General features: G+C 36.1%; 1 protein-coding gene across 3 annotated transcripts in view; it reads left to right on the top strand.

The window, feature by feature from the left end:
- The first annotated feature begins 1,372 nt into the window (after nucleotides 1–1,372).
- EPHA7 (EPH receptor A7) overlaps nucleotides 1,373–24,632 on the top strand; it is a 266,105-nt gene continuing 242,845 nt past the window's right edge. For 2 of the 3 annotated variants that reach the window (XM_006872167.1, XM_006872166.1), the window contains exons 1-3: nucleotides 1,388–1,484; nucleotides 5,842–5,906; nucleotides 9,778–10,447. In XM_006872167.1, coding sequence (XP_006872229.1) covers nucleotides 1,388–1,484; nucleotides 5,842–5,906; nucleotides 9,778–10,447 — 832 coding nt within the window. Of the gene's footprint in view, nucleotides 1,485–5,841; nucleotides 5,907–9,777; nucleotides 10,448–24,632 lie in introns of all 3 variants that reach the window. The other variant, XM_006872168.1, reaches the window with a different exon arrangement.

The raw sequence follows: 24,632 nt of genomic DNA, 5'->3' as shown, positions 1-24,632 counted from the left end.
ATTACAAAGTGCCCGAAACTGACTAATGGTAAACAGACTTCTCTAAGCAGTCATCCTTGCTGTTCAGGTTGGGTGAATTCACTGGTGATATTGGTTACATTTTTAAATTCTTTGTTTTCCCTTGAATGAAAATTATTGAAAAATTACTAGAAAGTAGCAAATATTCGCGAACTAGGAAGTCTTGCTTTATGACTGCATAATTAAGTAATTAAGTGATTTTTGCAGCGAAACGGGAAAGGATCAAGATGCGGCTAGCCAAGGAAAACCTCAGAAAAAAAAAAAAAAAAGAGCATGTAAGAAAATGATAAAGGTCCTTTTGAGGGGTCTCTCTTAATGTTTCACTTCAGCCAACAAATTATTGGGAATGCTAGGGCGGAGCGAAGGGGCACATAAAACAAAAGACTTCCTTTACCCACTCCCTTTTCCCATTACGTTTGCCAAAGCTTGTTGCAGATTCTTGGAAACATTGTTTAAACATAATACAGTTGGCTACTTTTATTCTTCCAGGGACTATTGTGGGTGTGCCCAGAATTGAAGGCCATTTGGATTACAGAAAAAGAGAAGTAGCAACCCTTAAGAAGGGCAAAGAACAAATTTACTCGACTCTGGAAGCTTGAGCGTAACAATAAAAAAGTTTAAAAAAAAAAGCGGTTTACTTAAAAGTACAGCTCATTTCACTCGCCGGGTTCAGTGCTTGGTAGCTGAAAGACGGATTGAATCGTCTAAAAAGACCGCGAGGAGTACAGCCATACGCAGGAGTATAAATTGGGAGCGTAATTCTAGGATTTGCTCTGCTTCACAAAAAGCTAAAGTTACTAAAAGCAGAGCGCCCACAGCAGCACGCACCTCGCCAGCTATCATCTTCCCTCGCCGAGCATTCAGCGCGAACCTAGAGCTCAGAACCTGGAGGGAATCCTGTACTGGCAACCTGACTCCGCTCGGTGCGGATTGGCCTGCGCCCGGGACCCCGCCCCCGAAGCCAAGGCGGCCGTTTCTCTGGAACCCGCCCCCCGGCCCTGGGAATCGCTGCCTGGCAGGCCGGCTGCGCCTGTCATTCAGCGCGAGTGGCGGAGGCTCTCCGCACAGAGCCCCGCCCCCTACCCTAATTGATATTATTGGAGTGTGGAGCAAGCGGTCGGTCTGCAGTCGGAGACTTGCAGGCAGCAAACACAGTGCGAGCGAACAGAAGTGTGTGCGGGGAGGAGTAAAAAAGCTAAACGTGGAGCAGCCAGCCGGGAACCGAGAAGGGGTAATCGATGCAAGGAGCGAAATAAAATAAAATAACAACAACAAAAGCAACAAAAACCAAGCCACTTCGGAGCAAACAGCATTTTAAAAGCTACGACTCAAGATAACTGAAACCTAAAATAAAACCTGCTCATGCACCATGGTTTTTCAAACTCGGCACCCTTCATGGATTATTTTATGTTACATCTGGCTGCTCCGTTTTGCACACACGGGGGAGGCGCAGGCTGCGAAGGAAGGTAAGGTGATAGAAAAGCAAAGTTTGTTCCGACTTATTTATTTATCTGTCTACCTGAAGGTGCCGACTAGTCAGCGGGGCTGCCGGCCGCGCCTCCGGCGCCGAGCGACCCTCCCGGGTCAGCTCCCCGCCCCCTCACCGCTCGGGAGGCTAGGCGGGCGGCGAGCCGGGCTTTTTCGAGTGGTATGCAGCCCGATGCCCAAGGCCGTCCTCCCGATAGGAGCGGGGCTTCTGGCGTGGGCAGCCTAGATGGAATGAGCGGCAAAGAAGGACGGGGGAGGGAGGACTGCCGGAGAGCCCGTTCTCTAGGACCGGGACGGGTCACATCTCTCTCCCTTGCCCCTCTCCTCCTCTTTGCTTCTCTCGGTGTTGGCCTCCGGCGGGGAAAGCTGGAACCGGAGTCGGGTCGGAGACTGGGGAGTGCAGCCCTCAGGGTCCAGCTAGCCCTCCGGCGAGCTGCAGGAGTCCCGAGCCTTCCCTAAGGGGCCAAGACTTGCGTGTGATCGGAGCGCTCGGGTTACTAATGAAGTCCTCACTGCGTCGGAGGTGGCGGCGCGGGCCTGCGGTTGGCGCTCTGCCGCCGGCGCGGAACAATAACGCCGTGGAGGTGAAGCGGGACGAGTGGCGCTAGCCCCACTGGCCGGGGACGTTTCCATTCTGCGCGCTCGGAGCGCGGATACCAGCAGTGGCGGGGCAGCTGCAGTCCAGTGGCCTCGGGCGGACAGGGGACCCGAGCGGCGGATTGGGGCTGTGCGATTTTTAACGCTTGGGCGACTAGGAGTCCTTAGTCCCTTGTCCCATAGCTAGGGGCTTGAGGAGTCCGAGTGCCCAAACCTCTTGAAAGACCTGGACCATGAGGGCTAGTTCTGGTTGAAGAGAGCAGATTTCATTCGCCCAGCCATAAATACGTCTGCGTGTGGTTATTTATTTATTTTTCTTCTCCTTTGAACCATTGACAGGAGGTAAAATACCTTTCGGTGCCTGTAGTTGGAGCTGGGGAAAAATAAATCCTGTCAATGGAAATGTCTTGCTCCTGAGCAGTGTCACAATTCCGTCCCCCCTCCCTCCAGTGTCTTCTGATCTGTATGCCTAAGGTGGATGTTTAGACATTTAAAAGCAGTAATATTATTTGTTTCTTAAGTGTGGCGGGTAGAGGAATCTATTACCAGATTTAGGTCATGGGGGAGGGGGCTAAATATCGGTACCCGCTTCATTTATTCTTGAAAATGTAGTGATTTGGTGTCAATCTTTATTACATCGTGCACCCCTCTTCATTCATTTAACACTCTCTAACGCCATAGCCTACTGCTTCATTCAGCCTGACTTTCTGACCCCAGTTTCCACATCTGCAACCTCTGTTGAAGTTGAACCCATTCAGACAAAACCGTGATTCGGAACTGACGGTTATGCGTTTGCAGATGAATAGATGTCTGCCAGGAAGTCACACCCATACACACCAAGGAACACACTTTCCCGACATTAGTGATAAAAAACAACCGATGATGGGACCATGTACTGAGTCCTTCGGAACAGCGGGTCCTACTGAAAAGTTTTCACCGCCGTGGCGAAGCCCGGCGCGCGAGCTCCCGCAGACTCCGGCAGGAGTTAGAGCTATAAATAACTGCCTCACTAGGGGGAGAGGTTCCTGCAGCCACAATTCCTCGCTCGCTTTTCTCTCTGGGTGCAAGAAACATGGAGAGGAGATTCTGCTGCTAGGCGTCTGAGTGTTTTAAACGCAGATGTGAGATGTTTAAAAGGCGGTGGGGTGGCGAGTGCGTTCAGCTTCTGGATAGCAATGCTATCGAGAGCTGACTTTCTGGGAGCTAGCAAACCCGGGACGGTCCGCAGCTTTGTCAATGTCCAGGGGCTAGTGTTGGAAACTGCCTAGAGCGGGGGCCGGGCCTCCCGGGGTCGGGGTGGGGTTCTTTGGAGAAATACACAAGACCCGATCTCCTTCCTTCCCGATACTTATTCTACGCGAGGTTGTTCCCTCTACTGTCAGCGAGTGCAAAAGTCAGAGTCTGACGCTTGGAGGCGAAGTGCAGCTGCTGCTTTTCCTCTCTATATGTGCCGCCACTACCGCTGCCACCGCCGTTCTCTCAGAGGAGAGGATTCTCGAAAGCCTTTTTCCTCCTCCAGGCTCCTTCTGGAGCCTAGGCGCCTCGGGCTCCCTGGAGTGCCCAGGTCTGGCGGAGGCGTAATGGATGCGCGGCGCGACTGGTGCGCTGGTGGACAGCCCCCGCCCCGCCCAGCCGACGGCCCCGCCCCGGTCCCCGGACGCCCGGGGCTGTCCTCTTGGCCCTCGCCTGGCTGGGGTTAGGCGCGCCCGGCGTCTCACCCTTACTTCTGCGCGGCCTGCGACTCCGCGTCTGTGCCGGTGGCCTGGCGGTGCCTCCGCGGGGGAGAAAGGAGGATACTAGTGCTTTGAGCGGGAAGGGGAGTGCGCACACTTGACAATTTATTCCGGCAGCGGACAGCGGGAAGCGAGACGCACTGTCACTTGGAGCTGCTTTTCATTAAACATTCTCTAGCCTGTTTCTGTTTTGTTTTTGTTAGTTTGTTGGCTTCTCTTCTAATTTTGCTTTTCATCACCTCCCCGCCAGGGTCCTTCACCCCCTGCCACAGGCTGGGCCGAGCAGTAACAGCCGGGCAGTAAACAATCACAGTGCTCATCTTACTGTCAAACACGACACAGGGATGTCACCTGGCTTTAAAATCCAGTTGTCTCTTGTCAGTACAGAAGATCGGAACATACACACACATTGTTTCCTTGTGCTCAGTCTCTATTGTTAAGAGTAAAAATAAGTTTTAAATATTATTTCATATAAATTAATTAGACCAACGATTTGTTGATATTTCAAGTGTGAAATACAACTTGGTATTTTTAAACAGTTGTTTTCCATTTTAAAAGCGTCACCCACTTGTGACTAAGGTTTTTGCTAGCATAGTTTTCTGAGAGTCTCAAATGTAAAATGTTTTTGCAATCAAGCCCTAAAACAAATGTCTCTATACTGTATTTATTTATCTTCAGTTAAAGTGAATCCTTGATGATGATGAAAGAGTTAAACACATAGTCAACTTTGCCTTTGTTTCCTTACCATAGCAAATTTTCATCACACTTCAGATTCACATTTTTCTCCCTAGTGATTGAGAGTTATTCAGTATTTAAAAGTTCATGTAAACCTGTCGTTTCTGTCCAAATTCTAAAATTTTGTTGAGATAGATTTTCAGCACTTTGAAATAATTGAATATATATTTACTACTGTTTTGGAATAATCCATATATGTGTTCAAATGCTGTAGTTTCAGAGGAATATTTTAAGAGAAAAACTCATGTGTAACTTTGAAACTAGTTTACCAAAGACTGTTTTAGGAGGGTAATTGACTTTAAAAGCAATCAAATATATCAAATTGGAAGTATGATGTGTATTATTGTATGGCATTCTAATGTGTTATCTTACATTAATATTATCAGGTTCATCTACTACATGCTATATAAATAATAAATATTAGATTCATTACATTATGTTTTTTTTATAATATAAAAGTGGACTATAACTGTTTTAAAAACTCAAATCAGAGTCTAATTATACCATCTAGAGAATCAATATTGAAATATTTGGAAATTAAAAAAATAGAAATATTGAGAAGATATTTGACTGAAAATGTACATATTTTGTAAGTAATAAGCAACTTATTTCTTATAACATTGTTTTATATGTATTTAACATTTCTGTGTATACTTTGGTTTAAGGAAAGGCACTGTGTGGATGATACTTAAAAATTTTTCTCATGAAATACATTAGGAAGAATATAAGAAATTGATAGTTGAGAGTAAGATGGCAGTTACCCTTTATGATGCTCAAGTTATATTTGATGAAGTTTTGAGGGTTGCTCAGTGGTTTATAAAACTTTATAATGTATAGTTACTGTAAAATCAAAATGAGTGCAAGTCAGTTTTTTACCTTTATTTCTATACCACTGCTGTTTTAAAATGTATTTCATTATTTGTAATTTTAAAATGTCAAATATAATGTTGATATTTTAATGCCTATTTTCCTTTTAGAATATACTTGTACCAGGTGAGTATTAATTTCACCTTTAATTTGTGTAAATAAATATGTATCTCAATTCATAAAGTGACATAAAAATCAAATATAATGTTGTTATTTTGTTATTTTTCCCACTTTAGAATATACTTCTATCTGTTGAGTTTTCATTTCACCTTTAGTTTATGTAAATAAATATTTATCTCAAGTCATAGTGACTGTACTAAGCATTTGAATTTATTCTAACTTGTGTACAGTAGAATGTCTGAAATTTTCATATAAATTTTTTAAATAAAACTTTCTTTTACAGTATTACTACTGGATTCGAAAGCACAACAGACAGAGTTAGAATGGATATCCTCTCCACCCAATGGGGTAAGTATTTTTTCTCATAAAAATACTTATATAAAAAATTTTATATTTTTAAAAATAAAAATTAAGATCTGCTCCCTCAAAGGGGAGGGCACATATTTACTATTCTTCATAATTAAACTACCTGTTTTAATTCCATATACCTTTTCCAATAATTTGTTGCATTTGTGATGAGACATTAAATTTTCTGGGTAGATACCGTATACTTAGATCTTGGGGAAATGGATTTTTAAAAAAAACCCTATAACCATAGCTTTTTGAGTTCCTATTGTGAATGGAATCCTACCTCAGGTTCCATGCTATAAATGCAAACTAATTACAGGGAACATTCCTTTCACTAACTCACTTAAATCTTTTTTGTTGCTTTGTACTTCTTTAGTATAATCATCAGGTATGTTGTATATAGTTCTTTAAAAAACAGTGTGTGATCTGCTTTCCTCTTTTAAAAACAATTTGGGTGTCATTCAAAATATACTTTAAAAGGTAACTAAAAACGGTAACATGACTTAACATTTTAATATATAAATTGTAATAAAATATCATTTGGAGTCTCCAAATTTATATTGTGAGCTATCTGCTGTTACTAATCAGAAGTGATGTCAGAATATTCACATATTACAGTAAAAGTGTGCTGTAATAAATATGAGTGAAATTTGTCCAATAAAAATCTTTGAACATATAAGTAAGCCCTAAGTCCTGGTGTGGCACTGTAGGTTAATGTGCCAGACTGCGAAGCCATTTGAACTGTAAGGTTGGCGGTTCAAGCTCACCAGCTGCTCCTCAGAAACCCTATACAGGGTCGCTGTGGGTCGGAAGTGACTCAACGGCACATAACACTACCAACAACAAGCAAATGCTGAGCATTAGGTTTCATATATTTAAAAAGATATACAAGTAACTTAAATTTAGTTCAATATGGAAGTCTCTAGGTCTTAGTTTAGTTGTAAGAGAGAGCACATTCTTCATTCCTTTTAGAAAGAAGTTTCTTAGAGAGAATAGACTCCATTGTTACTTAAGTTAATCTTTGGCACAGTAAGAAATCTAGAGTCAAAAGATTGTGAAGTATGAGAGAAGATATAAAAAGTATAGCAAATCCTGCAAAGAGAAGAATGAAAGTCTGAAAGGGATTTTGAACGTAACAAACGCTTCATAAATTCAGTGTGTCATGACCCAGAAATGCAAAATATGTACAATACCAATCTATTTAAAATATTCAGGTTTTTTTATTAAGTAGTTTTTTAGAAGTACTTAAAATCATATTGTATCTATTTGTACTGGTCACAGTAAATTATGGACAAATGATAAAATATTATATAGATTAAATGTAGGAAATGCATTGAGTTTGAAGTATGAGTGTAATACTTTTTATGAAACTGAAGTAGTTTTCAACAGTAGAATAATATATATTATAAACAGACATTCACTATAAAAAAATGGAACTCCTTTCTTGCCAATGACAGCTGTAAGTCATTTTCTACCATCCATCAATTAAAACAAATAGAGACAGAGAGTGGCTTTATCTCTGAAGAGAAGTAAACTGATATATGATTGTAGTATTTCATCCATGTAATCCCCAATATGATAAATTATGACTGTCAATGTTATCTTGGACTCGAATGGGCATTTTATCAGTCCAAAGTATGTTGAGTTAACGGTTAACCCTAAATATCTGTCATAATCTACAGATAATATTGGAAAACGATTTGTGACAATATTTTCTGTATGTGAAACCATTTGGGTAACACACTTTGATATCTAAGTGACTAATATGATAAATATGGGTAAAGTAAAATGTTACTAAAACTTAGTTTTCTGAAAAATATTTTTATAAGCCTATTATAAAAATATAGCATCTGAATTAAGTCATCTTTCCCAGTGGTGTCATTTGTAGAAATACTTGCAGTCTCTTAGAGAGTAAGATAATAAAGCAAGAATTACGTTAGATACACTTATGCATTCTCACTATTTGCTATTTTTAATAATACTGATGCTGAAAGTCTTCTCTCAGGATTGCATTTTTTTTTTTTTTTAATGAAAATTGACTGGGTTTCATGGGTAGTAAAATTGAGTTTTTATACTTAAAGCAAAATAATATTGTTCTTAAAGTTAGAAAAGGAAATTCTTGACATATATTCATCCTTAATCATAAATAGACTTGGTTTCTTCAAACTGTGGAAATGTTAAAAAGAGCACATTTATCTTCGGAGCACTCTTTTCTTTTAAGCGATGCCATTACTTAGTATATACTATAACAAAATAAAGGTAGATAATGGTATTATCTATTGGATACCATTGTGGAAATTAAAGAAAAAAATAAAAGCTTTAAAAATTTTAGATATAATTAACTGATCAAAGAGGATGAATTTGGCTGAATGTCATTCAAATATTAAAACCAACTAGCCGAAACAAAAAGAAATATGCATACTTATCTAGTCACAAACTCGAATCATACTGAGTAAAAGCTGAATATGAAAGTGGATGCTTTGCAGCATCTGAAGACCTTTCTTGATATTGGAATGTGTATGCCTCTAATAAAACTGTAGAGAATATATAGCCATTACACAAGAAATTCTAGAATTGTAGCACATTTCTACTTTGTCAGTCTTGTTATTTTTTTAAGAGCTGCAGTTTTAAAAGTAGATAGTATTATTGTACAGAGCATTTGAATAAGTTACTATTCAAATCAAGTTTTTAAAATTGAACTTGGTCCTCATATGCTTACTTGTAGTTTATTTTCCTGGCTTTTGTCCCTTTGAAACCGTGTTCTAAATATTGCTTCCTGTAGACTTTAAACTTCAATGTCAATATATATTTTACATTTGATATTGGTTATTCTGGAAATGAATACCAATAGATTGCAATTTCACTATTAAAGAATCATAAATGTAAAATGGGACATTTTGCAGTAGTCATGATAAATGACATAAGCAACAATTTATGGAATAATTATTATTTTGGGCTTTTATGACTGTTAGTGGAATGAATTTGTTTAATAATAAGTGATACAGGTTAGTATTATACATGGTGTAATAATCTTTGAAATTGGTACAAGTTATATACAAAAATTATTTTTCCTTTTTGCTTAGCATATTTGATACGGGTTTGCTTTGTGTACATTGTATCAGTATATAAGTGAATCATTTAAAAAATATATTTTTACTGTGAGAAAACATTAAATATGATCAGCATACTGATTTGTCACATATATTTTGATTGCCTACTGAAAGTAACTTGTCTGTAAAGATGAATCACCCTTTTATAAATACTTACATATTATGTAATATTCTATATAACACAACATTAAATAAAAATCTCTTAAGAATATTACTCTTGACTATTTATTTAGAATATTTCATCTTAAAAGGATTATAAAAATATAAATATATATATGTTGAGTAATGCTTTTACATTTGAAGTTATTAACATTTTCTTCCTCATGTTTTAGGAACTCTAAGTATAATATGGACACTTAAAATGTCAACTGAGTTAATAAAAAATTCTGCCATGTATATGCTTTAAATGGCAATTTAAATAATCATAAATTTTAATCTGTAAAACTTTACAATCTCAATAGAAAATATAGTAGACTTAAGTAAAGTAAAAAGAAAACATTAAAAGACTAGAAAGGAAATGTTAAACAAAATAAAATATTTATTGTATGTACAAACAATAAAAGCAATCTAAACGATTTTCCAACACCAGGATGAAATTGAACTCTGAATCCTATATTCTCTTTACAGTGTTTGGGAGGGTGAAAATAAACCTAACACTTTGAAAGAGCTAGTAATTGTGATATATTGAAGATTCCTCATAAGTTACCAGAACAAAATATTATTTTTGCTGAATGACTGATATCTTTTTATTCATTTTACAGTGGGAAGAAATTAGTGGTTTGGATGAGAACTATACCCCAATACGAACATACCAAGTGTGCCAGGTTATGGAACCCAACCAAAACAACTGGCTGCGGACTAACTGGATTTCAAAAGGCAATGCACAAAGGATTTTTGTAGAATTGAAATTCACCCTGAGGGATTGTAACAGTCTTCCTGGAGTACTGGGAACTTGCAAGGAAACCTTTAATTTGTACTATTATGAAACAGACTACGACACTGGCAGGAATATAAGAGAAAACTTATATGTAAAAATAGACACAATTGCTGCAGATGAAAGTTTTACACAGGGTGACCTTGGTGAAAGAAAGATGAAACTTAACACTGAGGTGAGAGAGATTGGACCTTTGTCCAAAAAAGGATTCTATCTTGCCTTTCAGGATGTAGGGGCTTGCATAGCTTTGGTTTCTGTCAAAGTGTACTACAAGAAGTGCTGGTCCATTATTGAGAACTTAGCTATCTTTCCAGATACAGTGACTGGTTCAGAATTTTCCTCTTTAGTCGAGGTTCGAGGGACATGTGTCAGCAGTGCAGAGGAAGAGGCAGAAAACTCACCCAGGATGCACTGCAGTGCAGAAGGAGAATGGTTAGTGCCCATCGGAAAGTGTATCTGCAAAGCTGGCTACCAGCAAAAAGGAGACACTTGTGAACGTAAGTAATATATACTTTTAAAATTCTTATTTGCAGTTTTTTTTTCCTTTTTCTTTTTCAAGATCAGACATGTTAGGTGATAATAATAGCTTGCACATTGAGTATTTTTTATACCAGCCAGTGGCCAAATTCAATAAAGTTTAGGCAAATTTAACCATGATTGTCCATAATGGTATCTGCCCTAAAAGTATAAAATAAATGTTAATAATCATATTTGTTGCAAAAATTTAGATACATTCACTCCTCACAAATTGACATAGTTAAATTCCAAAGACCAGGGTGTGCAAAAGTCAGCATTATACAAGAATGGAAGAGGACATCAGATCTCAAAATGGAAGAAGACTGTTTTATAGCTGCCAAGTTACATCATTACATAACTGTCAAATAAGATTGTTACATAAATGTCAAACCACCGAGAATCGTGGTCTATCAGAACCAGTGTCATTGCCTCACACTTCAGTATTCCTTATTGCTGGATATATTCCATTAATACACAAAATAGATAGTAGATTTTTGCTGTTGTCACAAATGCAAGATGTCAGATAACAAAGTCGTTTATAAGTGAGGGGTCACTGTAGCCCTATGTATGACCTGAAAGTCAATAGCTGTATATTGTGCTTTAAAGTTTCAGAGAGAAGACTGGGCAGGTTAATTTTAGCCTGGGAAGACTGAGGCAACATAAATCAGGATTTAAGGAGTAATTCCTTATGTTTTTAATTCCCTGTTGTCTGCCTTTGAGTAGCAGAAAAAAGTAGAACTCTATTGACAAGCAGCATTGCATTTACAAATATATTTCCAAATCAAATTTCACTTAATAAATCTCTGAAGTTACTGCACTAACTAATAAAAATGAATTGTTTTCTAATAAGTCATTTGACAGTAGGGCCACATTTTTATGGATAAGGGCCAAAGTAAACTGTTAGTTATTTTAATACACCATTAAAAGTTTTCTATTTTTCCGGAAACAATAATACCATATGAAGCAGTAGATAATTTTCTTGGATTGGTAAAACTGATTGTCTCATATATAATGTTGTGTGGCCCTACTAATTGGTAAGTATGTTTCTATTAACACAATGTCACAAAACCTTAAAAATGGATATTTATTTGCTTGTGGGTATCTTGTAAAATGTCTTATAATTAAATTACATTATTTATGTCCCTTTAAACTTCTAGAAAGGAACTCTGGTAGCGTAGTGGTTATGAATTGGGCTGCTAATCGCAAGGTTAGCAGTTTGAAATTACTAGCAGTTCCATGGGAGAAAGATGAAGCTTTCTGCTCCTGGAAAGACTTGCAGGGTCACTATGAGTCGGAACTGACTTCACGGCACATAACCACCAACCACAACCAAACTTATAAAATGTAATGCGTTCCAAAAAAATAGCATTATATGTTCTTAAATTACTAAGTCAGCAGCTTGGCTTTATATTTGTAATTCCTAGTTACTTTAGGAGCCCAGGTGTGGAACTGTGGGATAATGTGCCAGATTGCAAAGCCATTTGAACTGCAAGGTTGGAGGCTCAAGCTTACCAGCTGCTCCTCGCAAACCCTATACAGGGTCTCTGTGGGTCAGAAAAGACTCTATGGCACTTAACAACAACAACGTAACTAGTAATAATTACAACTAATATTTTTTGATGGCTTACTATGTGCAGATGCTCTTCCATATACTTCACATATATTATTTCTGGAGGTTCAGGTATCATATACATCTATATTACAGAATAGGAAGTTAGGATCATTAATGGTAAATATCTTACTTGCAGTTGTGTGAGTAAATACTACCCAAGTGGGATTCAAAAAGTTTGTGGAAAAATTACATTATCTTTTAATTACATTTTTTCATGAACATTTGAAGCCCCTCTTAGTTGAGATTCAAAGTCAAGGCATTCTGGCTCCAGAGCCTGAGATTTTAGCAGTGATGTCGCAGTCTCTATAATGAAGCAAGGAGAATCATAGCAAATATTGTTCTATTTCTTAAATGTCTGTCTACAGTAGTTTGGCATCCTGCATGTTCACACATTATATTACTTCCAAAGAATTCTCATTCTAATAGAATATTTAAATAAGGAATAGTAATTTTAAATATACATTTAAATCTGGGTTTTCCGATACGCTAGCCAAAAGCCACATTTATGTTTTGAAATGTGGCCATTCTCAATTGAAATGTGTTATAAGTATAAAATATGAACTGAGGTTTGGAAAGCTTAGTTATAAAAAATGTTTCATATCTCACTAATAATTTTTATGTTAGTTACTTATTTAAATAACCTTAGTTTTTGATACATTGGATTAAATAAAATAGGTAGAATAAGGTATTATAACATGGCAGTTTGAAATTTAAAAATCACATGCATTTTGTATTAGATTTCTATTAGATTTAACTGATTATAGTGTACATTTCTGGCCCTGTTGTGAATGTTAAATACTTCAAGTGGATGGTCACTAAACAGATGAAGTACCTGTGGACCAACACTCAGTTATCATCAATATCATACCTGACATGATGTTAACTCTGATCAAAATGGAGATGCTGTAAATTTAGTTTCAATCAGTCTGTTTAGCAGCTTCGTTTGATACCCTCTGAGGGAGTCACACTTGTCTATACTATCCTCCTCTCTCATTCCTCACTGGAAGAATTTTTAATTAAGTAGAAACCCTTTCAGTTTTCATATATGTGGAAACTAAAAACTGAGGAAGATTTATCACTACAAGTAGGCAGAATGCTATTCCACTGGGTGCATATAGAAATATTCTTAGTGAACTAATCAATTCTATGAAATACAATGTTCTTATTGATTTGAAGTTAACAGTAGCATGAAAATTTTGGTGAATTTCCCAGTAACTATTACAAAAATATTTTATTATTACACAATTAGATTTTATCTACTAAATGTAATCAGTTTCAGTAATATGAAGATCTTGATGTGAAAGTGGAATATGTGTACAATTTAAAATGGGAAAAATAAAAAAGCAGGAGTACATCTAAAATACACAATTAAATGAGCAAAGACTAAGAAATGACATTAAAAGGTACTCTTCTTTAAAATGTAATGCTTTTAAAGACAATTATAGTATTTTTATTTCATTTTGTGTAATTTAACTCAAATGATTTCTATTTTTGCATATAAGAAAAAGCAAATAGGAGCTTTTGAGTTCCATACTTTTAAGTATAGAATTAAGTGAGGAAAAGTGTTCTTTAATAGTTTGGATTCTGTAAAAATACATTTGCCATAAAAAAAAAATTTAAAAAATTCCAGTTTCTTTCAAATGAGTAAAATAATCTCATTAAATATGATAATACAAAAATTGTTCATATAAATTTATTTTGGTTTAAATAATTAAAACTATATTTGAGTACCAAAATTATTGTCACTTGAAAAATACACTATGGTACTTAAAAACAAAGTGAAATCACTCCACAATTATTTACATTAGTTCTTCTTTGGAATAGGTAGAATAAAATAAAATAAAATAAAAGCAGATAATGATCTTGCCTCCTTATAGTTTAACTGAAAGAAGTGATATTCATCATTGTACATCTAATAAATTGTTTGTAACATTATTCTTAATTTTTAACTTGGATGATACTGACAAAGGAATTTAATACCTTATACTTAATTATTGGTAGAGTTGTGGTTATGAATCAGGCTCCTAAAATCAAGGGGAGCAGTTCAAAATTACCAGCTGTTCCATGGGAGAAAGATGAGGCTTTCTGCTCCTTTAAAGATTTACAGCTTCTGAAACTATGGAAGGTTGCTGTGAATCAAACGGACTACACGGCACATAACCACCACCACTACTAGTGGCACAGTGGTTAAGTGCTTGACTGCTAACCAAAAGTTCGGTGATTTGAACTCACAAACCACTCTACAGGAGAAAGAAAGATATGGCTATCTGCTTTTGTAAACCTTTGAAACCCTTTGGGGCAGATCTACTCTATTTATTGCTGTGAGTCAGAATTGACATGATGGCAATGGGTTTTGTTTGGCTTTTCATAGACTTATCTATAGCACTATGTTCATTTGCAAAAACACTTTCTTACTTGGCATAACTCCAATGCATTGCTGAGAGTACTTGCCTCTGGAATTTATCCAGGCCTGTCTTTATAATGTTTTTCCTGGTTAGTTTCAATGATCCTGTAAAGAGTTTGAAAACAAATTCCAGTCCCATATTGAGGAAAACCAATGTGTTTGAGAGAGGATACAAATGAGTCCAGAGCCAAATAAGGTTGGTTAGCCACTTAAAGTCAAGTATAGCTGGATATTCTATGGCAGTCTTTTATGATGTTTGTCAAGATTTTCCACATTTAAGGATAACATAAAAGATGAGCCACTATGAAAGATTATATTTTGATTTGTTGATATATGAGTGTTGTTTTCTTTTTTGTCTTCATTATTTCGAAAACAAGCTCAGTTTTGAGAAACAAGTGCCATTGAAGTTAACTAATATATATAGAATGTCTTTCGTTGTATGTAATATCAGCAATTTTTATGCAAACTAAACAACATGTTTTCTTATACAAAAATTTTGTTGTAGTTGTTTTGTGCTGTTAACTTCATTCCCGACTCATGACAATCCTGTATAGGGATTCTGAGAGCGACTGGTTGGTTTGAACTGCCTATCTTGTAGTTAGCAGTCCAATGCTTATCCTACAGCACTCACACAAAAATTATAGCCATCTTAAAATGGAGAGCTCTCGATATTATCTTTTACCTCTGTAAATATTTTTGGAATATGGAGAAAAGTAGATACTGAAATATATTTGGAACTTTTGTATCATTTGATTAAATTTAGAAAGTAGAACAGTGTTAAGGTATGAAGCTCAATAGTGCCTGTGTGTAGGGAATTTGCAGTTTATCTGTATCATATCATTAACAACATCTTTCTCTCTCTCTCCCTCTCAAACATATAAAGACACTGAAGCATAGAAATAATTGAATAAGAATACAAGCTTCTTTGTTACCAGTTCAAGTATTTTTTTTTTCCTTATTACAAAACACGACTTCCCTAAAATTTGTTCTGGACTTCAACCAATGGATTTTAGTTACTTAAGAACTAACAGAACCTTGTTCTGAGCAGGATGACCACATCCTCTGTTTTCTGAGATAATTTGCTTTGCATTTTTTGCCGGAAGAATTATGAACAATACCCATTTGGATTATAAAATAGGTGGTCACTCTAATTGTAAAAAAAAAAAAAAAAAAATCCAAGGATGTATCGTAGTTTCTACATAGCTATTTCAAAATCTAGACATCTGATATGCTTGTATAATTTTTACAGCTTAATTTCACATTTTTGAATAAAATATTTCAAAATTTTCCTTTTGATATTTAATGTGAAAGTAAATCCAGATATCATAAATGACTAATTTTTATGATAAATATATCTAATAGTTGCATCTTAGTATTTTATATTAATACATTACTATAGTTTGTCATTATTTTAGAGTCCTGGTGTGGCACTGTGTGATAATACACTGGACTGCAAGGTCATTTGAAAAGCTGCAAGTTTGGCAGTTCAATTTCATCAGCTGCTCCTTGGAAACCCTATACAGTGTTGCTATGAGTTGGAACCAAATCGACGGCACTTAACAACAACAAATCAGTATTTTAATGTTGTATAATTTATGCATCTATAACATAATTCTCTAAATTAAAAAATTCCATTTTTATTGCATTAACAATATTTAAAGTCTGATTTCTTTATTGGTTTTTAAAAATCATGCTTTCTTTTCACAGAAAATTAACATGTAATTTCTACTAACAATTTTTATAGCAAATAAGACTTTAATATATAATATTATCATATATATACATATATATAGACACACATGCTCATACACACAGATATGCAAAATACACGACAGGGTTAATAGCTCAGATTCTTGAACGACAGGGTGATTTTAAATGCTAGCTGTGTAATTTACCAGGTGTATAAACTAGGGCAGCTTTTCTAAGCCTTAATTTCCTTAAGTATAAAATAGGGCTAATAAAAATAGTACCTCCCTTACAAGGTTCTTTTCAGAAATGAACGAAATAATGCATGTAGAAAGCCTGAGAATAATATCTGGGGCATAGCAAATAATCAATGTTTGCCATTATCTTATTATGGTAATAAATGATGAGCATGTATCCTGTAAGTCACAAAATAGTTATGCATCCTTTGAACCAGTAATCTCATTCCTGGTAATTTCAAGTAAAGGAATTGAACTCTTTACATAGCCTTTTCCCTCCAGAATTACATATAATTTGAACTACAAGAAATAATTTAAATATCCAACACTGGAAGAAAAATTAAAGTACATAATACCTTGATCATGCTTGGTTATGTGGAGGGTCACAGCAAAAGAGGAAGACCTCCAATCAAATGGATTGACACAGTGGCAGCAGCAGTGGGCTCAGACCTAACAATTTGGAAGATGATATCGGATTGGTTAGTAATTTGTTCTGTTGTGTATAGGGTCAGGATGAGGTGGAACTGACTTGATAGCACCTATATACCTTGATAAATTTTAATCCTTAAAATATCATTGATCCTATATAGAAATTTTGATTGCTTTATTAACTTTGAAAGAAGAATGAATAACATTTCACATAGACTGATATTTAGAATTATGCAAAAATATGTCTAAGGAAAAATAGATGGGGACATAAAATATAACGATGAATATGTTGGAGTGATGCAATTATAGATGATCTTTCATTCTCTGTTTTGTTAAAATATCTGGAACATTAACTTTTAAATGTTTTACAATGTAATCATGAGTTATAAATAATCTGCTAGATCATTCAGGGACAACTTGAATTGTATCTCAAAAATTTTTGAATTAATTTACCTTCTATATATAGTGCAATCAGAACTCCTGGTTGGGTGCTCTACCATAGGTACTGGGCTACGAACCACACGGTGAGCTGTTCAATCCCACCAACTGTTCAGAAACTCTATATAGGGTTGCTATGAGTTGGAACTCACTTCATAGCACTTAGCAACAACAGTACATATAGTGCATGAATTTGTTTACAAAGCAGTAGTAAACGGCAGGCATTAGCAAGAATAACTTAAATAGCATAAATGGGGAGAAAGCCTAGACATTTAATAAAATCAGCTCATAGATTTTATTTGATTTTTAGCTACTATAGGTGCCAAGAGCTGTTTTAATTGCTTTACATAGATTACTTTATTTATACCCATAGGGACATAATGTACAAGCAGTTAACATGGTCAGCTACTCACCAAAGGTTAACAGTTTACACTCAAAGCACTCAGAAGATAGACCTAGTGAATGAGTTTCTTCTGGAAAATCAGCCATTGAAAATCCTGTGTCAAGCACAGTTCTATTCTGGCATACAAGGAGTCGCCATCAGTGAGAATGTACCAGACCACATGTGCTTTTAAGAGAAGTTGTTACTAATTTATATTATCTAGTGGACTTCATTGTTGTTAAGTGCTGTTAAATTGGTTTCAACTCAAAGCGACCCTGTATAGGGTTTCCAAGGAGCACCTGGTGAATTTTAACCACCGACACTGACCCACTGACCTTGTGGTCCAGTGTTTATCCTACAGCACCATACCAGGACTAGGATTTTTGTTTTTGTTGTTGTTAGGTGCCATTGAATTGATTCTGACTCACAGTGACTGTGAATCGGGTTTCTGATGGGTTTGAATTGGCGACCTTGTGGTTTGCAGGACTCAGATGGTGGTGGCGGTTATGTACCATGGAGTTGGTTCCAACTCATAGCGACCCTGTACAGGGTTTCCAACGCTGTAAATCTTTACGGGAGCAGAAAGCCTCATATTTCTCCCGCGGAACAGCTGGTAGTTTCAAACTGCTGACCTTGCAGTTCGTAGCCCGATTCATAACCACTACGTTACCAGAGCTCCAAAAGAGAAAAATATACTTGCATAGAATTATTGTATAATGTATGTGATTTATACAGTTGTTTCTTGGAAGGAAACTGTGGCACAGGGAACATGGTTATGTACCTTAAACACATGGAATCAAGACCTCTACCAATAACTTAAACATGTTTTTATAGACAGCATTTTATCTATCCCAAACCCATTATAAAAATAATCTTTCTTTTCAGTTATTTTGAAAAATGAAGCAAATATGAACATTTTCTTTGGTTTATAATAATTTCAGAATACTTCAGTCACTGTCTTTTCCAACATTGTAAATATTTCAAATGGTTTACAACACTCTCTTTTGCACTTCATTTCATTTAGTTCTTCATATGATAATCAGAGTGCACTTCTTAAAATACACTTGTTGTTATTGTTGTTAAGTGCCGTCCAGTCGATTCTGACCCCTAGCGACCCTGTATAGGCCTTCTAAGGAGCAGCACACTTAGTATCACTTTATTATTAAGAAACTATTGAACTATTGAAAACTAAGCTTTTATATTTTATAATGTAAAATTTCATCTCTTAAGCTACCATTTGACAGACTTGATTCTGCTCTTTTTATCTACTTTTGATTTTTATATTTATCACTTTTAAAATCCCTTCTCCACCTTTCTAATGCTAGTCTCTCACTTTGCCATAAACACTCAAGTATTTCCACCTGAACCATTATTTAACCTATGGCTTCAAGCAAAGGAAAAGCAAATAAACTTTCATGACTTTTCACTATTACCTACGGTATCCTAATTATTTCCTTGGTAAAGATTCACTCACTTCAGTGACTCTTTTCTTCCAAATAATGAATGATAGTACCATTCTCCTGGTTTTTACTAGGCTGTGTCTTTTTCTATCGTAAAACCTTTTCTTAAGGTCTCACTTAACCTGTCTCAGGCTGTCAGAATTCTGATTTTCCTTACAAGTTCAAATTAAATATCAAGAGCAAAGGTATCAGTTTGAGGACTAAGGTGTACCTGACCTAAGCCATGGTATTTTCAGTAGCCTCATATGCATGTGAAAGTTGGACAGTGAATAAGGAAGACCATAGAAGAATGGATGCATTTAAGTTGAGGTGTTGGAAAAGACTACTGAAGGTACCCTGGTCTGTCCGAACAAACAGATCTGTGCTGGAAGTAGTATAGTTCGAGTGATTCTTAGAAGCCAGACTGGTAAGACTTTGTTTCCCAAATTTCAGACCGGTTATTATCAGGAGGGACCAGTCCCTGGAGAAGGACATCATGCTTGGTAAAGTGCAAGGTTGGCAAAAACAGGGAAGACCCCCAATGAGTTGGATTGGCACAGTGGCAGTGGCAATGAACTCAAGCACAGAAACAATTGTGAGGATGGTTCAGGACTGAGCAGTGTTTTGTTGCTAAGAGTTGGTTCCGATGTGATGGAACCTAACAACAATACCCAAGTTAGACAATCTCTCCTTTTGAATAATTATATTTTACCCCTCTATTATGGCAGTAATATGCTCTCTGATATCACCATTATTTATAATCTTTCCATATACCTTATAAGTGTCTTAACAGCTACACATTAGAGTTTTCTACCTATTATAAAACCTAGCACCATGCCTTTCAATAAATATTTATCAAGTTTCCTAGAATTACTCAAATACTCTCCCCTTTCAAGGCAAATATTTTCTCATTTTGAATTCCTATCACAAATCGCTTATTGTAAACAGATAATCTCTTTGAAGAGCCCTAAATTTTTTAAATATGAAACTTTTTATTATGTTATTTTCTTCATAGCTTACAGCAGGGCGCTGTACAAATACTTAGCAAACATGAGCAAGAGTTGATTTCAGATTTGAAAAAGTATTTTCTCTGAAAATACCATATCAATTTATTGTCTTATTCATGTTCTCCATTGTCACTGACTTTGAATATCTTTTTATTTTCACTTTTTTTGTATCCTTCCTGCAATGAAATAAAAGGCATTTTACCTTTTTTTTTTTATCAGTCTCTATAAGGAGCGCTTCTGACAATATGTCAGGAGTGACCAGTCTCTGGAGAAGGATATCATGTTTGGTAGGGTGGTGGTGGTGGTGGTTATGTGCCGTGGAGTTGGAACCGACTCATAGCAACCCTGTACGGGGTTTCTGAGGTTTTAATTTTTACAGGAGCAGAAAGCCTCATCTTTCTCCTGCAGAGCAGCTGGTAGTTTCAAACTGCTGACCTTAAGGTTCACAGCCCGATTTGTAACCAGTACGCTACCAGAGCTCCTTAGGGTCAGAGAAAAAGAGGAAGACCCTCGGGAAGATGGATTGGCAAAGCGGCAGCATCAATAGTCTCAGGTGTAGCAACAATTGTGAGGTTGGCACAGGACTGGGCAGTGTTTCATTCTGTTGTGCATAGGGTCGCTGTGAGTCGGTACTGACTCAATGGCACCTAACAACAACAATAAGGAGCTCTGCTCAGCTGCTAACCATAAGTTCAGCAGTTCAAATCTATTAGCCACTCCCTGGGAGAAAGATGTGACAGTCTGCTTCCATGAAATTACAATCTTGGAAACCCTCTGGGAAAGTTCTGCTCAGTCCTTCAGGATCACCAGTCACTGAAGTTGACAACAGTGGTGTTTGTTAGCATTATAGTTTGTTCAAGAGAACAATCCAAGAGTCTTAACAACATTTTTAAAAATAAGGATGCCTTGACGTATGTTTATGTTTATCTTATATGGGAAAGAGACTTTTGTTACACAAGATTATGTTATTTTTCTTTCAAATTATATATGAGGGGCTTTAAAATGTGTATGGAAAAAATGACATTGAAAGATAAAGACATTTTCCACAAACTTTTGGAGCACCCTCATTTTACAAATATTAGCTTGGATTTCAAAACAACACAAAATTAAAATTATACAGAAAAAAAACCAAACAACAAAATTTAACATGAAAATCAACACGTAAATTCAGATTATACTTGATTCTAGAAGTTAGAAAAAATTTAAACTCAGTATTATGTCAAATACATTTCTGATATTTGAAGTATATCTTCATTATCTTTATAATTTTTGCTCTTGTAAATTATTCATTTTGCAGAAGTGCGTAATACTTGTTTCAAGATATTTTTATTTCAGTAATATACATGGTCTCTTTTCCCTGAAGCAACTGATGTTAATCAGGTTTTTGTGTACTTTTAAGCTATGTTTGTTTATAATTTCAAGACATATATAAATACAGAGATATGTACATATATATTTTTATGTATTTATATATATATACATGCACACACACATATATATGTTCCTGTATATAAAGGAAGAGAGAGAGTTATCATTGTGATGCTTAAAATTAGAATCTTGCCACAATTTCCTGCTAAAATATTTTAGGCTTTATTCAAAAGTATATTCCTTACACTAATCTTTAATCATCTTTGTATATATCCACAGTGCATTTTATATTGTAGCTATTCAGTGAATAAGGAAACTGAAAAATGATGGAAGGGAGGCTGGGATAAATGGAAGAGAATACATTTAAAAAATAATGCATTTTGCTTTTTCTGTGATTTATAAGATAAGTATATGACTTCAGAAAGTTTCTAATGAACCTGACATTGGCACATATATGTGTCACTCTTTTTTATTTCTAGTATAAATTGGCATAAATTTCTAGCAAGTTTAAATTGGCATAAATTTCTAGCAAGCAGTGTAGTAATACAAATCAATGATGCCTTAAAGTTTTGCTTTTAATTTGATTTGTCTGTTCACCTTCTAGCCATTTCTTTAGGATCATCATCAGTAATCTGTGCAAGATATTTTGTATAGTAAATTATTTTGTATAAATGGAATTATATCAATTTTTTTATGACAGTGATTTGACCCAACTATGTAAGATCAGCACTGGATTGTGAACTAGAAGGTTGGCAGTTCAGACATACTAGCTGCCACTCGTAAACCCTGTGCAGGGTCACTATGAATCATAACCCACTTGGTGTGGTGCTGTAGCATAAGCACTGGACTTTATGGTAGGTTTGAACTGCTGCAAGGTGGTTTGAACTCACTAGCCACCTCTCTGAAACCCTATACAAGATTGCTAGAAATCGGAGCCTACTCAAAGGCACTTAACAATGTAACAACAATTTATTTGAAAGAAGCTCTGGTAATGCAGTATTTAAAGAGCTAGGCTGCTAACTAAAAGGTTGACTGCTCAAATCCTTGAACTGCTCTGTGAGAGTTTATATAAAAAAAGATACATGAATCAGAGAGACAAATTTAGCAACTTCTTTTATTTCAACTTTCTTCATATTTAACTAACGACATTCCTTCTCCTTTAAAATATCATAAAAATTAGTTTTATGGAAGGATTCCCTAAATAGACTATTCATGTATCTACTACTTAGTAAAATTACATAAGTAGAATATTCATGTATTTTTAAGGAGTTCTGGTAGCATAGTGGATTATGAGCTGGACTGTTAACCACAAGGTTGGCAGTTCCAATCTATGAGTTTCTTATAGGAAAAAAGATGAGGCTTTGTCTTCCGTAAAGATTTACAGCCTTGGAAACCCTATACAGGGACTCTGTGAGTCAGAACTGAGCATACAACCACCACAATCACCAAGAGTAAGGTATAATCTTTATATGGCAGAAGATCACATGCATATATAATTGCAGACTTTTTAAAACCCAGCAGCAAAGACATTTCAAGTTTGGATTCAGGTCAAACTAGTGATCTATAGACATTATTTTTTGCCATCTACCCTTGTTATTGTTGTTAACTGCTGTCAAGTCAGTTCCGACTCATAGTGAAACTATATAGGGTGGGTTTCCAAGGAGTGGCTGGTGGGTTTGAACTGCTTACTTTATGGTTATGAGTCCAGTGTTGTGTTATATAAACTTTACTAAAAGTCATAGAGACTAAGAGAATGCATTGCACTACTTAATGCAATTAGCAGCCTTTCAATGGAGAGCAGGAGTCCTGGTGTGGTGCTATAGGATAAGCATTGGACCACAAGGTCTGTGGTTCAAACTCAGCAGCTTCTCCTTGGAAACCCACCCTATATAGTTTCACTATGAGTCAGAACAGATTTGATGGCACTAACAACAACAACAAATGGAGATCAAGAATTGTAAGTACTGTGGTACTTACACAAGGTCAACAGTTCAAACCCACTAGCTACTCCATGGAGACCCTACACAGGGTCGTTATAAGTCGGAATTAATTGATGGCACTTAGCAATAATAAGTGGTACTGTGGGATAGGCATTGGGCTGTTAATTTTACGATCAGCAATTCAAGTGTACTAGCAGCTCCATGAGAGAAAGACAAGACCACCACTTTACTTCTGTAAATCTCAGAAACCTAGAGCCTGTATGGCTCACAATTAACTTGAGATATACTGGATTTGGTTCCAGTAAGATGAAATAAATGCATTTTTCATTCAAATCAGTGATTTTTAATGAAATAATTGGTTTAATTTTCTTAGTCATTCCTGGTATAAATGAATGCTTTAAGAAGAAAGCTGGGGAAAATTCATTCTGGGATACAGTAGTGATGTTTTAAAAATAATTATATGGTATACATTTTATGTAGTGTGGATTTTAATTTATTTGTTATTTACTACTGATTTTATAATTTTTTGCTTTCAGAGTATTGGAAAAGCCAATCACTGAAATGACACATACTTTGTTTTATAATTTAGTGTGTGTGTCACTCACAGTAGCCCCTCAACTATGGTAGTATCAGCTTCAGACCTGCATGGAAGCCATTAACATTGTGAATGACAGACATTTTCAGAAAACCTGGAGTCTCTACATGGTGCAAATAGTTAATGCAGTTGTTGACCACAGGTTCCTTAGAAGAAAGATCTCATGATCTACTTCTGAAAAAATCAGCCATTTTATGCCCGATGGAACACAGGTTTACTCTGATACACAGAGGATCAAGATGAGGCCGGATTGTCCTTAGTGCAGCTTGATTTAGGCTAATGTGAAAAAAACTACATCTGGAGACAGATAAACCATGATGCCTTTATTAATAAAGTATAATAAGAATTACTTGTCATTATTATGTATACAAAGGAGCTCTGGTAGTGTAGTGGTTACCAGTTGGACTGCTAACCTCAAGGTCAGCAATTCGGAACTACCAGCCATTCTGTGGGAGAAACATGAGGTTTTCTGCTCCTGTAAAGATTTACAGCCTTGGAAACTCTATGCATGGTCGCTATGAGTTGGAACTAACTCCATGGTACATAACCACCACCACCATTAACTATACAAGGGTGTTAAAATGTATCAGTACTAGGGTTGCAGTTCATATATGCTTCATGGGTTTGTTA

Source organism: Chrysochloris asiatica, unplaced genomic scaffold (assembly GCF_000296735.1).
Source record: "Chrysochloris asiatica unplaced genomic scaffold, ChrAsi1.0 scaffold00185, whole genome shotgun sequence".
NCBI classification, from domain to species: domain Eukaryota; kingdom Metazoa; phylum Chordata; class Mammalia; order Afrosoricida; family Chrysochloridae; genus Chrysochloris; species Chrysochloris asiatica.
The sequence above is the reverse complement of the archived record's forward strand: the minus strand, read 5'-3'. Positions and strand labels throughout refer to the sequence as shown.